At 31.4% G+C, this 14,652-nt stretch overlaps 2 protein-coding genes across 3 annotated transcripts in view; one reads left to right on the top strand and one right to left on the bottom strand.

Moving 5' to 3' along the window:
* Window positions 1-110: 110 nt before the first annotated feature.
* Window positions 111-4,214, bottom strand: LOC129915805 (39S ribosomal protein L4, mitochondrial). Its single transcript, XM_055995494.1, has 2 exons — window positions 3,494-4,214; window positions 111-367 (listed from the first exon to the last, which is right to left on the bottom strand). The coding sequence occupies exons 1-2, from the start codon at window positions 4,114-4,116 to the stop codon at window positions 151-153; spliced, it is 840 nt and encodes a 279-aa protein (XP_055851469.1). The 5' UTR covers window positions 4,117-4,214; the 3' UTR covers window positions 111-150.
* Window positions 4,215-8,417: 4,203 nt separating this feature from the next.
* The window catches only part of LOC129914539 (NF-kappa-B inhibitor cactus), a 38,709-nt gene continuing 32,474 nt past the window's right edge, over window positions 8,418-14,652 (top strand). Inside the window, exons 1-2 of one of the 2 annotated variants that reach the window (XM_055993851.1) lie at window positions 8,418-8,910; window positions 9,142-10,113. In XM_055993851.1, the coding sequence (XP_055849826.1) occupies window positions 9,311-10,113 (803 nt within the window). In that variant the 5' untranslated portion in view covers window positions 8,418-8,910; window positions 9,142-9,310. Of the gene's footprint in view, window positions 8,915-9,141; window positions 10,114-14,652 lie in introns of both variants that reach the window. The other variant, XM_055993859.1, reaches the window with a different exon arrangement.

Genomic DNA, 14,652 nt, shown 5'->3' with positions numbered 1-14,652 from the left:
TTTTTTTTTTTTTAATTACGATAGTAGCTAATAGTTAAAATATGTTTAAATGTAATAAAAAATAACAAAAAACAAAACAGAAAAAAAAAAACAAGAACAAAATCTGATAATTATTATGTTTTTGATTTGAATAAATGTGTAAATGTTTCTTTATTGGTCGGTTTTGAATTTTGCTTGTAAGCTATTTCCATCTCTTCGATTTAGTTGATAAAGAATGCGATCGACAATTTGTTTAACAGCTCCAACTGTGAGGACCAAGGTGTCATGCTTGAGCATCGAGTAGGTGTTTAATCCGTACACTGGCATCAGATTGACATAGCCAATGTCATCCGTAGCATAGCAGATGTTCTCGGGGAAGATGTCGTTGCTGGAAAATAGAAAAACATTTAGAGAAGGGGATATACAGCTATGGACAGAGAAATAGCACACTATTGAGAAAAAAAATGTAATTCGAAATTCAGATTTGTGGAATGCTTTTTATACATTTTTTTATTTGGGTATATTATCGAAATAAAGGGATCGAGACAATATAGTCTTAAAAGTAGCGTTAATTTCAATGTTTATTTCCATTTCGTTAAATTTTTGTTCTGTGTTCAAAAGTTGTAGAAGAAAATTTATATCTTATATTGCTTCTATTTAATCTACATAAGTGTTAAAAAAAAATTAACAGAAAAGTTAATTAAACTGCGAAAGAAAGGAGAGTTATTTTCGATCTTCACATTCAAGGGAAAAATCCTTCTCAAATAGCTTAAACTCTAATTTTAGTAAATGGTCGCATAATACTATTTATTTAGTTAAAGCAAATAGAAATTTAAACTCTGAAAATGAATCGTGTGAACCTATCCCCGAAAAACTTCCATACGAGTAGATAGACCGATCAGAAAGAAATACAAATGTGGACTTTTTAAATCATTTCGTACGATTATGGCTAAAGTGCTCTGAAGAAAGGTATTGTCAACAAATTTGTACAGGTTTTCGAACATAAGTTCAGCCAATTTATTTTTATACAGACCCTATAGAATGCAAAAAGTTTTCAACAATTTCAATTTCTAAGCTTTTCTGCAGCATGGTCTGCAGATCTAATATCAAACAATACTTAATTCTGGAAATAAGAAACGAGATGTATGTAGTTTAATTATTTCTTTTTTCATGATGGTAGGATCGCAAATTACAGTGTTGTAAATATTATTGCCTAACTTTTCATTTTTAAAAATCCTTTTGAGAACAAAAAATATTGCTTTAAATAACAAAAGGGGCCATTTTGATTGATTTAAAGAAAGTTTTGTCTAGAGGTCCCGAGAAGTCAAAATAAAAATAAATCCTAAAATTGGCATGACTTCGGTAAAGGTTCGAGGAGTTTCATTTTTACTTTGTTTGAGAGAGTTAAAATATAACATACGAGTTAAATTCAATACTTTGCGTAATGTACGATTATATTGTTTTGAAATATGATTTAGTGTCAAGAATCAACTTAATTTTAAAACCTCGAAATTACTCGCATAACTCTATTACTTCAATATATCTAAAATGCAAATTAGTTAACTTGAGTTGAGGGCAGAAATATTAGAGAATTAAAAATACTGTAATATTGGCGGCTTATTGATTGTACGTAAAAAAAAGTTTTTTTTACAATTTTCGTTTTTGGAAATAACAATTTTGTAAACGATCAGTTGGTGGAAGTGTGTTAAATAGGCCACGGCACGAAGAACCTAATTAAATTATCAAAAGCATTGAAAACATAACAACTAATTATCTTCATCTCCTTTCAAACCCCTCCCTTTTTTCCTAACGCTCGTACTGTGTTCACCATATTAAGGGTAGACTAATCCCTTTAGTGCGCGCCTGTTATAAAAAAAAAAAAATACTAACAATATAATTTTATAGTATATATTACTTTCGAGTGGAAAGCTTCTGTAGCTAGTGCACTTTTCTTTTTTTTAACATTAAATTTGTAATTTATTGTTAATAAATAATAATAATAAATTACACTGGTCTGCAAAATTTAACTTTTTTTTTACTCCTTCAAATAATTTTTTTGATATTATGAAAGATTAGACTTTCCTGAATCGAAATCTGGTTTCAGAAAAATTCTATCAGGTACCATTTTTGTAAAAATGCGAGTAGTTTCTAAGAAATCACCCTTTTAGATTCATTTGAACTTGTATAAAATTAAAACTATTTGTCGCATTGAGCTCAAATTTATTGGTAGACCAAAATGATGTAGCTGTGGCTTGTGTCAGAATACGTAGCTGTGGCTGTGGCAAGGAAATTCGCTGTGGTACAAGTCGAGTCGACTTTTACTTCAAGCTACAAGCGGAATGACTTTTGACGTTTCTAATGTGGTTACTCAGTTAAAATTATTTTTTTTCAAAGCAATTGACATTTTTGTACGCCACATAATTCTGTTCATCTTTTCTACATTTTGAGCGAATTTATTTGACATCTTGTACCACGACGTTTTTCTTTGCTACAAGCGAATTTTCATTCTGTTCAACCAGTTATTCATAATAGGACCTATCGATTGACACCAAATATGTTTTTTTATATTCATGTTTACTCTTTTGTTAAAATACTGATTGACAAAAAAAGCAGACATTTCGCAACCCTTCACTTTTTAGTAAATCCTACATGAAGAAAAGCACCTTAATTAATTAATTAATTAAGGAAAATGTAAAATATCAATGCCCATTATATTTAAAAAGTCAAATATGTAAAGAAAACCAAAATAAAATACATTAAACATACCTACATATAAAAAAACATTTTACGTGTTTTGTAATTTTATATACTATTTTTCTATTTAGAAATATCTTATTTGTAATAAACCATTCGATAAACTGCCTTGTAAAGCTTCAGATTTGTTTCTCCTTGAAACAATAGTACGCTTTTCTTATAGTTTTTGATGTGCTGAGTTAGAATCCGAAGTCAAAAAAATTCTATCACTTCAGGATATTAAGATATTCGCATTAAAGTATCACAAAATCAAGTTTTTGTTTTTAGAAAATCTCAAAAAAAAACTACTATATCTCAAAAACCAGAGCTGACCGAAATTTTTTGAGTTCGGATTCAAAATCAGCACACTAAAGTCCATTAGAAAAAGTATACTTTTGTTCTAGGGAGAAAGATATATTAATTTTTAGAGATCAGTTTCTTTATGGTAAGATATGCCAAACCTACTAAACTTACTTAAATTAAGATATATCGGAGAAGAAAAGAGATATTGAGAAGATTGAAATTGAATTTGAAAGAAAAGTTTTATTTAAAGGAGGATTTCCTTGCAGTGCATACGTGTTATCAAAAAAAAAAAACAAAACCGACTTCTATAGATCGAACGATGTATGGTTATTTTAAATATTGAATTGAAAGGAAATATAAGATAATTCATGTCCTGAATTAAAAATTATAATATTCCACTTCATAGGTCACAAATAAGTTCAACTTATGTAAGAAAAATCAAAAGTGTGCTATTTCTTTGACTTGTAACTCAACTTACTTATCAATAACTAAGACAGATGGACCCCAGTTACGTTCCTTAATCAAATCCTTAATGTAATTTGGATCCCGACTTGGAATTTCCAAATCTTTGACAATATGCAAATCGTCTTGGGCCAATTTGACCGACAAAGTCGAAGTCAAACCCATGACTCTTTTATAGAATGGCAACATATAGAAATGAGTTGTTGGAGAACGTGGTCCATGAGCGATGCCACCTCCCTTGAATAAAGGTGATCGAATGGATCCATGACGAGCACGTCCACCACCTTTTTGTGGCCATGGTTTGCGACCACCTCCGCGCACTTCCGAGCGCACTTTTGTATGAGCAAAACTTACATAACGATATTTTCGTTGCCACTCGATATTCTCCTGGATGACATCAACTCGAGGATTGGTGGCAAATACTTCGGGATGTAATTCGATAAGACCGAGTTTTTTCTCTTCAATTGTGTCGGTATTTTCGATCCATGCCTGACGGTTTGCACGAATATTTTGTGGGATATCTGATTTTTGTGTTAGTGGGAGGATTAGAGCTGGAGCTTGAGGTTGTATAATTTCGGTGGTGGTCAAGTGTCGCACCGAATTAATAAGGTGTTTGGTTTTATTTAATAAATTTAACATCGTGTCGAACGATGGAAAATTTTTTTATATTTTTGTGCAAGAAAATCGAAGAACTGAAAAATGTGACAAGTGACACACAGATGTTATGTGACAGGTGAGATATTTGTGTGTGTGTGGATGGGTGCTAGAGGTAGAGACCGTATTCGATATTTATGATATCGATAACTTTTCTAAAAAATATCGATAGATACTACTAATCAAAATACAAAAAATATTTTTTTCAATTGCTTTTGATTTGAGCTAAATTTTCGCTCAAGCCTGGTACGCTGCTCGCGCTAAATTTTAGCTTCCATACAAATTATCGAAAATTTTTAGCCGAGATAAAATGGATCCCATACAAGATAACTTGTATGGGAATTTTATCTCGGCTAAAATTTAGCGCGAGCAGCGTACCAGGCTTCACATTCAATTTATTGAAAAATCGGCTAAATTTTTCGATAACTTGTATGAAAGCTAAAATTTAGCTCAAATCAAAAGCAATTAAGCCTGGTACGCAGCTCGCGCTAAATTTTAGCTCCCATACAAATTATCGAAAAAGTTTTAGCTCAAGCCTGGTACGCTGCTCGCGCTAAATTTTAGCCAAGATAAAATTCCCATACAAGTTATCGATAATTTGTATGGGACTCATTTTATCTCGGCTAAAAATTTTCGATAATTTGTATGGGAGCTAAAATTTAGCGCGAGCAGCGTACCAGGCTTCAAGCCTGGTACGCTGATGCTCGCGCTAAATTTTAGCCAAGATAAAATTTCCATACAAGTTATCGATAATTGTATAGGACTCGCTAAAATTTTTCGATAATTTGTATGGGAGCTAAAATTTAGCGCGAGCAGCGTACCAGGCTTCAAGCCTGGTACGCTGCTAGCGCTAAATTTTAGCTCCCATACAAATTATCGAAAATTTTTAGCCGAGATAAAATGTTATCGATAACTTGTTATCGATAACTTGTATGGGAATTTTATCTCAGCTTAATTTTAGCGCGAGCAGCGTACCAGGCTTGAAGCCTGGTACGCTGCTCGCGCTAAATTTTAGCTCCCATACAAATTATCGAAAATTTTTAGCCGAGATAAAATTGATCCCATACAAGTTATCGATAACTTGTATGGGAATTTTATCTCAGCTAAAATTTAGCGCGAGCAGCGTACCAGGCTTGAAGCTAAAATTTTTCGATAATTTGTATGGGAGCTAAAATTTATTATTTATTATTATTATTTATTAAAGCCTGCACGGAGAAAAAATAAGGTGTGAACCACTTTATTTCTGGTACATTTAACTTTAATGTAAAGTTAAAATAGGGATGACTCCCCAATAAAATGAAATTTACCTTACTTTTCTAGTAAAGCCTGGTACGCTGCTCGCGCTAAATTTTAGCTCCCATACAAATTATCGAAAATTTTTAGCCGAGATAAAATGGATCCCATACAAGTTATCGATAACTTGTATGGGAATTTTATCTCAGCTAAAATTTAGCGCGAGCAGCGTACCAGGCTTAAACGTATAGCTTATGATTAACTTTAGAGTATAGCCTTTTTTTGTATGAATTTCTTATAGAAATTGCTAGAAAGTTAGGTACATATTTTATCTTACTATAAGGCTGAAAATATTGATTTTTAAAGTAAATTGAACTTCTCTGTGGAAGGTATATAATTTAATTACAGATTGGATCAAATAAAGTCAATTTCATTTTTATTGATGACATTTAAAAAAAAAAAATTGTTTGCATCTATCTTACAAAAATTAATTCAAATAAAAAAAGGTTTGTAATTATTGAAAAACATAACTGGGTAACACGTACTTAATCCTCAAAGCCATTTAGGAGTAAGTACGTATGACCCTGTTATGTTTTTCAATAATTACAAAAATCACCTTTTTTTATTTTAATTAATTTTTGTAAGATAAATGCATACAATTTTATCTTAGCAAATATCATCAATAAAAATGAAATTGACTTTATTTGATCCAATTGTTTGCGAATTCTTTATGAATTAATGTAATTATTCCGCACTCGCCACATAAAAACTTTGACAAAAAAAAAAAACATCCAACACAAATGGAGAGCAAATGGCGCACTTTTCAATGACAGCTTAAAGAGTTTTTTCTATGTATCGAGGGCACTGATCTCTATTGGGGAAAATTCCTAGAATTCAGTATTATTATTACCTTAGTGTAAGGTAAAACTTATTCATAGAATAGTTAAATTTGTAAAATATGTTTTACTAGAATCTTAAAGTGAAAAGATTCATACACTTTTTTGGTTGAAGGTATATTTGACTCTACGTAAAGAAAATATTGCTACTCGTAAGGTATATACTACTTTAATTTGTTCACCGTAATTTTTTTGTAAAAATTACTTTACGGATCAAAGAAATGTTCAATACGTAAGGTAAATTTCACTTAAAATCTAGGGCTTTTTACTTTAATTACCTTACTAGTCATATGGAGTATAAAATACTAGATTCATTTTTCTCTGTGTGGTACGCTGCTCGCGCTAAATTTTAGCCAAGATAAAATTTCCATACAAGTTATCGATTATTTGTATGGGACTCATTTTAGCTCGGCTAAAATTTTTCGATAATTTGTATGGGAGCTAAAATTTAGCGCGAGCAGCGTACCAGGCTTAACAGAATAATTACAAAGTTAATATCTATAAAGAGCACAAGCTGCAGGGACTAGCGGCTCTTACTTAAAAGCTAAATATAATTTTTAGAGAAAAAATAATGGAAAATTATAATACTTAGTTAAGTTATTCATAAAGTTATATAGGTATGTATTTAAATTATAAAGGCTAAAAATTTTCGATAATTTGTATGGGAGCTAAAATTTAGCGCGAGCAGCGTACCAGGCTTTAACCAAAAACAAACGATTTTCTGTTTTTCCAATAAGTATAATAGGGGTATTCACGATTCCATGCAGACTACAATTTTTTTACACTTTTGCACTTTTGCTATACAGTACAGTAACCTTATTGCAAAAATAAAATACAATGGTGCAAAATTTGTCTGTTGTAGTTGTAGTAGTAGAAAAATAAAATTTTGCAATTTTACACATTTTCTTTGCAACGAATCGTGAATACCCCTAATGGTTGTTTAAGGGCCAGTTGTACAAATATTTAATCTGTGGATCAGCAACTTTTATCTTCTGAAATCGGTGGTAAAGTTGCGTTTTAGCACTCTTTCAAGGTTCACAATTTGTGAAAATATCCACATCCATGCTTGAACCGAAGTTGACTCGCAGCTAATCCGCCGAAATCGGTGGATTAAATTCCTGATCCGAGGCTGAACCACGTTTGTACAACTGGCCCTAAAAGAATTGTTTGTTTGTTTTGAAGATTATTTCCAGATGAGATTAAAATATGGATTTTAGCAGTACGGATATACCGGTGAAATTGTATTGTACTCCATATAAGTACTTTTAAAAGAACAAGTTTCAGTGGTTTTTCTGTAGTTAAAAAAGTACTGGTAAATATACATCAGAAGCACTTCCAGATGTGCTTCGCTGATGTACTTTTAAAGTACATTATTTGTCTGTACTTTTAATGGAGGGGATATTTATTTCATCTTTCATGCAAGCTGCTGCTTCACGTATTCTTATATACAGAAATTATATAACTATCTTTTTTCAGTGAAAAAAGCACTTCTTTGACGTACATATTTTACCGTTTTTTTTTTCTGTAGTTCTACGTTTGCTGGGTAATGTATCTCCAACAACCACTTTTTCCCTATTCTATTCACTACTCAATAAAATTATTTAAAAAATAAATAAAACTAGCGAAAAAAAAACAAACATCTGAAAAGTCATTGACTTAATATATATGGACTGCTAGAAGCATATTCAGGTTGGTTCCACTTGTTTCTTCGCGATACTAGCGCCCTAAAAAAAAGCGGAGAATAAGTGCAACATTTTTGACGAAGTGCGAAAGGAACAAATATAGAAAAACAGAGAAAGCACTACCTTTTAACGACAGATGTCACTCACTAAAAGTTTCCTCTTTTCGCCGTCTAAGGTTATACCGCTAGTAGAGCTAGAAAGATGTGGAATCATTTTTTTTCAATTTTTGTATGGAAAAGTCAAACGACTAGCAGTCCATATATAGTAGGTCAATGTGAAAAGTGAAAACTATCGAACCTCTGAAAATTTTGAATCAAACAGTACTAACGTAACCCCGTAAAATTCTCTATACCTATCTAAGCACCACCTATCAAAAAACCCACACAAAATCCGAACTAAAATCATCTGCGAGCAAAAAAAAAAAAACCCCACTTGATTTTTGTGATTTCCATTCGATGTCTATCTTTTTTCCAAATTCCATCCAACCAAATCAGTTTTAACGAGACAGCGAACGATTTGAGAAGTGTTGATTAAAAAGTGCTCTTCCGTCGCCCCTTTTAAACTAATATATAAAAAAAAAATACATAAATTCTTACCAGCAAAATACCAATTTGCATAAACATCTCATTTGAAATTCTACAAAACACAAAATTTCAAATTAAATTAAAACAAAAAACTTCCTGACTCTCTTGTCTTAAAAAAAAAATACTAAAAAAAAAACAGTGTTAAAACTTGTTTTTTGTCTATTGAAAAATAAAGACAAAAATAAATAAAAAGGAGAAAACAACTCTCGTAGCCATATTGGAATTAAATAAATAAAAAAAAAAAAACTAATTAAAACACCATTCTCCTCTCTCTCCTCTACACAAAACCCATCATCTTTCTGTCGTCACTCACGCCGTCAGTCGTTTCGTCGCAGTTTGCAAAAAAAAACAAAAAGAAACAAAAAAAAATTGAATTTAATCCGAGTAGGTAAACTTTTCCAAGTTATTTTTTTTCCATGTGTTGTCTATTATTTGTGTGTATTTGTTGATTATAATTTGTGGTGAATTGTTGAATAAAAAATATCAAGAAAAAAATTATATTGTTTTTTTTTTTCTCCTCAATTCTTTCAATTTTTATTTATATGTGTGGATCGTAAAAAAAGATCAAATAAAAAAATATTTTTTTTTAATCAAAGAATAAATAAATCTTTGCAGCAAAATTCGCGTAAATAGATGTTACTCACACAGATACAAACGTATTCAGTTTCCCAGACGATAGTCATTCGGTAAACTGTTGCACATAAATTTCATTCTAACCTAAAAAACAAGAACCTTTATTAAATAAACTAGTAAAAAAAAAAAAACTTCTGTCAATTTGTTGATAATGTGGAACCAAAATCAAAATAGTGATAACAACAACAAAAACAAGCAGCAGGATGTTTCTGTTGTTGCATCAGAAACAACTACTACAAACAACTTTGTTGAGAAGAAAATTGTTGTAGAAACATCAAAGGCAGGGCAACAGCAACATTTGCATTCTGCATCTGGCAACGGGAAAACGGGTGTTGGTGGTAGTGAAAGTAATAATTTCGATCATTCTACCACCAGCAAGGACAAGGACAACTACACTTCTTCAACAAGTGAAGGAGCAATTGATTCTGGATTTTTATCTGGTCCACAATTATCTGAAGATTTTGAAGAAGAAGATTTTGGTAATAGTCATCGTGGTCATTCTTCTTCTGGAGGAGGAAATAAATCAATTAATCATCCACCAGTTCAATTAAATATTGTACATTCAAAACAAAAAAAATCCACAGAAAATTATTTAGATTCTGGTTGTATTGACGAAGATTTTGACGACGAAGACGTTGAAGTTGAATTAGAACCAAAAGTTGGTGGAGGACATTCACATTCACGTCCAGCTATAACAACAACAGCTGCTTCACCACAACAACGTGGTGGTAGTGGAACCCAACAGGACGACGACGAACAAATGATTTTGGATAAAGGTGTTGACTCCGGTGTATCGGAGTGGTTTTGTAAATTAACTCTGAGAGATCCAAATCAACAAGTTAATAATTTGGGAACAACTCAAAGAGTAGCTGGAAGTGGAACAACAACAAATAATAGCAACAGTGATATGGCATCATGGGAAATTTATTATCAACAAAATAATGAAGGCGATACGTAAGTTGTTGATTTTTGTTTGCATTGTTTTTTTGTTTATCCTTGAATTCTTAATTAATCAATTTAGCTGCTAGGTGTGGTACTTAATATTCGTCTTTCTTTCTTTCTTGCGGGGTTAAGGACATTGGTTGAATTTAGTTCGGTCATTGTCAATTCAGGTCTTTTAGATTAAGATATCTCTTAGCCATCTAGGTAACTTGGGAGGGATTCCTCACTATAATATAGGTCTGTTTGATGAAAAAAGTCTAGGATAGAACAGATCAGAGCAGCACAAGTTTGTAAATACTGTCAAAACAAGAAACTTCGTATTTAACAAGATTGACAGTTATCTAAATCAATTGCATAATTTTAAATTCAAAAATAATTTCTTGAAATAATTTCTTACTAAAATAAATTATTTACTAGCACTTTTGATATTCCCGTAATTTTTTTTTTGTTATTAATCAAAAACTCTTAAGAAATTCACTTTTTAAAATCTTCTTTTCTCTTATTTTTTCACAATCAAACAAACAGCTGATAATTGACACTTTTCACTCACTTGCTCTACCCCAAAAGTAGCAGCAGAAAAACTTGAACTAAACAAATTCATGAAACATAAAATGACAGATTGTAGAATAAGTTGGGGCTAGTTTTTTTTTCATGAAACACAAAAACTTGTACTTTTTGGATCTTTTCTGTTCTTTTCTGTGCAATTTACCTTGATTTATAATTTGAATCCACTTTAGATACACAGTTTCTATTGCAATAGAGTCTCTGTGAAGAACTCTGAGTTGCTATTAACTCAATTTAAAATGAAACAAAAAAGTTGTAAAATTTGATCATAAAAAATCATTATCTTCTTTTTCTTAATTTCGAACAAAGTTTTGTTTTTCTAAATTCGATCTTTTGACTAGTCTTGTCTGATAGGACTTACCTTGAAGGTTTTAATACTTTTTAGTTTATGTCAGCTGGTTTTCTTGTTTATTCCAAATATCGGTAATTTTTTTTCGTGCGATGGACTGTGAAGCCACAGGTATTGTTTAAAGCTTGTAAGAGATTATTATGTTATTTATTTTTATTGCTTCACGTAGCTTGCATATTTCTACACCAAAAGAAAAATTAGTCATTTTTGTTATTTAAAGTTTTGATCATTCTGCTAATTAATTTAGTCTTGACTAGTTTGGAGTCAGTACTGAGTTTCCCACTTCACTATATAAATTTAAGGGTACATCTGAAGGTTTCATCTGTTTGCCTTAAAAAAAACTTTGTCAAGTTTCTCGATCTAATGTCAAGTATATAAAATTGTCGTTGCGTTGGTTTGTTCCCGTAGTTCTTAGTTCTTCCTTTTCTTCGCAATTGTATTGGAATATCGTTTTCGAAATATCTTCTTTGTATATGGAATTACCAGCCTTAGACTCAGGGAAGTAGTACGAAGGGAACGCCAAAGGCATTTGTTTTCTTGATCAGAAAGCTGAGTTAAGTCGGGGTCAATTTTTTTCATCACTGAATGCACGAAGAAGGGCCTAAAAAGGTGGAAGCTAGTTCCCAAAGTGCCTATTTAGTTGATTTATAGTTTAATAACCTAAATCTGATTTAACTAGGTATTAATTTGATCCCACCCTCTGAATTACGAACAGTCTTTAAAGGTAGTTTACCAAATTGTATATAGTTGCATTAATGGCAGGAAATAAAAGGAACAGGTTTTTGATCTCTGAGCTATCATGCTAGCTTTTTAAGTTACAGGGTCAAGTTGAAAACATTTGAGGACCTTGCATGAAAGGGAGACATGTCCAAATTTTAACTTTGTGTGGAAAAGTAGCAGATTTGCGCTATTAGCTAAGGCGTTTTGAATTGAAGGCTCTTCAACCAAAAGATAAAAATTGGAAAAGTTAACTAAGAGTTCAAATTAGCGAAAATTGTTTGTTATATTGTGTTTTTCTATATTGTTTCTCCTATACTTTAATTTTTGAATGGCTCAAATACTCAAAACTGAATTACCTACATTTAATGTATAATTTTTGCTTTGGTTTATTCCCTTAGCAATTAAAAAGAAAAACCATTATTTAGTCGCTGTGTTTCTTATCAAATAAGACTATGCAAATAATGTATGTCCATTCGATATGCCTCTAACATTTACTTGTCTTGTGGATGGTCAGTGCCATTTTTCATATATTATTTTCTGTATTTCCCAAGTTCTCTCGTGGATTGACTTGTAATATCAGATCGTCCCACCAAGGACGTTTTTGTTTAAGATTCTAAAGAACCGATGGTCCGATTGTGGATGGTCAGTGCCATTTTTCATATATTATTTTCTGCATTTCCCAAGTTCTCTCGTGGATTGACTTGTAATATCAGATCGTCCGACCAAGGAAGTTTTTGTTTAAGATTCTAAAGAACCGAAATAGAAAAAATTAGGTAGACCACTTATGTATCTACTTAACAAATATCGAATAGATTCATGTTCATAATGGTTCACAAATTCAAATTTGAAAAGGCTTAAAATTACTTAAATGGTAATAGCTTAAGAAAACCGTTGCGTCAGTTAGGATTGTTAGCACATTTGTGAGCATAACTTGGAACGTTCGAAGGACATTCCTTGTGGCTATACCAATATAAATACTATTTTTTGACAACCTATTTCACCATAAGAAAAAAGCGATTTCAACATTCGACTTAAAATGAAACTTCGATTTGATCTTAAATAATTATATTAACTGGCTTAAGCTGGTACGTTTTGGTTCTTGTAACAAAAAAAAATACAAACTTTTTGTATTATCTAATCATGTTTCAAATGAAAAAGAACACGCGATTTTAATTCATATTATCTATTTTGACTAGATAAATTGCTGTGATTTCAAAAACTTTTCCCTATCACTTCGATGGGCTTTCAAGGTATAAACATGTAAACTAGATACAATCGAGGAGTGATAAGATAATTCCAATTAAAAGCCTTCGGTTAAACCTAGAGGCCGCACATACTGTATTGTAACCACTACTATAGCTCGAGTCACGTGCTGGTATCCTACGCATTAACCTATGCGTAGTATACAGGGTGTCCCAAAAGTAATGGTTCAAACGAAATATGCTGATAGACCAACTTTAGGGCTCTCAGAATTTGGTAACTTGTTCATCCCAAATCTTTACGGTTTTCGATTTAATGCAGTTTTTGTGAAATTTCGATAAATCCCGACTTTGCAACAGTATTTTGCTTCCTCCGCTCATAATTGATTTTTGTTTTTTACAATTCTTTCACTAAAATATTGTCTGATAATAAGAAATAATTAATTAATCCAAATATTTTTCATTTCATTCGCCATTTTGCTGCAAATTAATTAACAGTTCCATTTTTTATAAAAACTCAATTTGTTACTTTTATTTCAGAGCAACACCCTGAAAAAAATTTGTATGGTGTGACCCTGGTTTATTATTTTGAAAAATTGCCGTGTTATTGCAGTTATCAAAAATGTATAAAAATTTCCAAAGTTGGAATTAGAACGAAAGATATTACAATTTAAAAGCAACAAAACAGGGTCTTTCAGAGAAAAATAACAAAGAAAAATAAACAAATTTTGTCGACTGTTGTTTGTTTATTTCTTTTTGAATAAAAGCCTCAATTTTTGTTTATTATTTTGCTCTGAAAACCTCTGTTTTTTTTGCATTCAAATTGTAATATCTTTGGTTCTAATTTCATCTTTGGAAACTTTTATACATTTTTGAAATCTGCAATAACACGTCAAGTTTTCAAAATAATAAACCAGGGTTACACCATTAAAATTTTTTTCAGGGTGTTGCTCTGAAATAAAAGTGAGAAATTGAGTTTTCATAAAACATGGAACTGTTAATTAATTTGCAGCAAAATGGCGAATGAAATGAAAAATATTTGGATTAATTAATTATTTCTTATTATCAGACAATATTTTAGTGAAAGAATTGTAAAAAACAAAAATCAATTATGAGCGGAGGAAGCAAAATACTGTTGCAAAGTCGGGATTTATCGAAATTTCACAAAAACTGCATTAAATCGAAAACCGTAAAGATTTGGGATGAACAAGTTACCAAATTCTGAGAGCCCTAAAGTTGGTCTATCAGCATATTTCGTTTGAACCATTACTTTTGGGACACCCTGTATAGCATAATCAAAATGTATTCCAATGATCTTTTTGATGGTCTGAATTGTTTCGTTTCTATAATATTTGAAGGTTCGTTCGATTTTTTTTTACGTATTTTTGGACTCAAAGATCAAATGTTAAATTCCTCAAAAATTCCTCAAAAATCATGAGGTCTAATGTCAAAATAAAAAAAAAATTGTGAAGAAAATCCTAATTGGCTGTGTTTTTCTGCCTTCATTTTGAAAGAACAGGGCAACAGGGGATTTCCACATTTTGATCTTCAGTCACATTTTTACCAAAAGCAGAATTAACAAAAATTAGATAAGAATTTGGAATAGCAGATATCATCTGCCGATTTCTCTTTTTTTTCAAATAGGAAGTCTTTTATTCCTCTTAATCAAAGACAAGTTCTCTGATATTATTCATAGATCTTTAAACAAAAGACCGAAAC

This window comes from Episyrphus balteatus, chromosome 1 (assembly GCF_945859705.1).
Source record: "Episyrphus balteatus chromosome 1, idEpiBalt1.1, whole genome shotgun sequence".
Classification (NCBI taxonomy): Eukaryota; Metazoa; Arthropoda; class Insecta; order Diptera; family Syrphidae; genus Episyrphus; species Episyrphus balteatus.
Note: the sequence above shows the minus strand (reverse complement) of the source record. Positions and strands in the feature narration are given on the sequence as shown.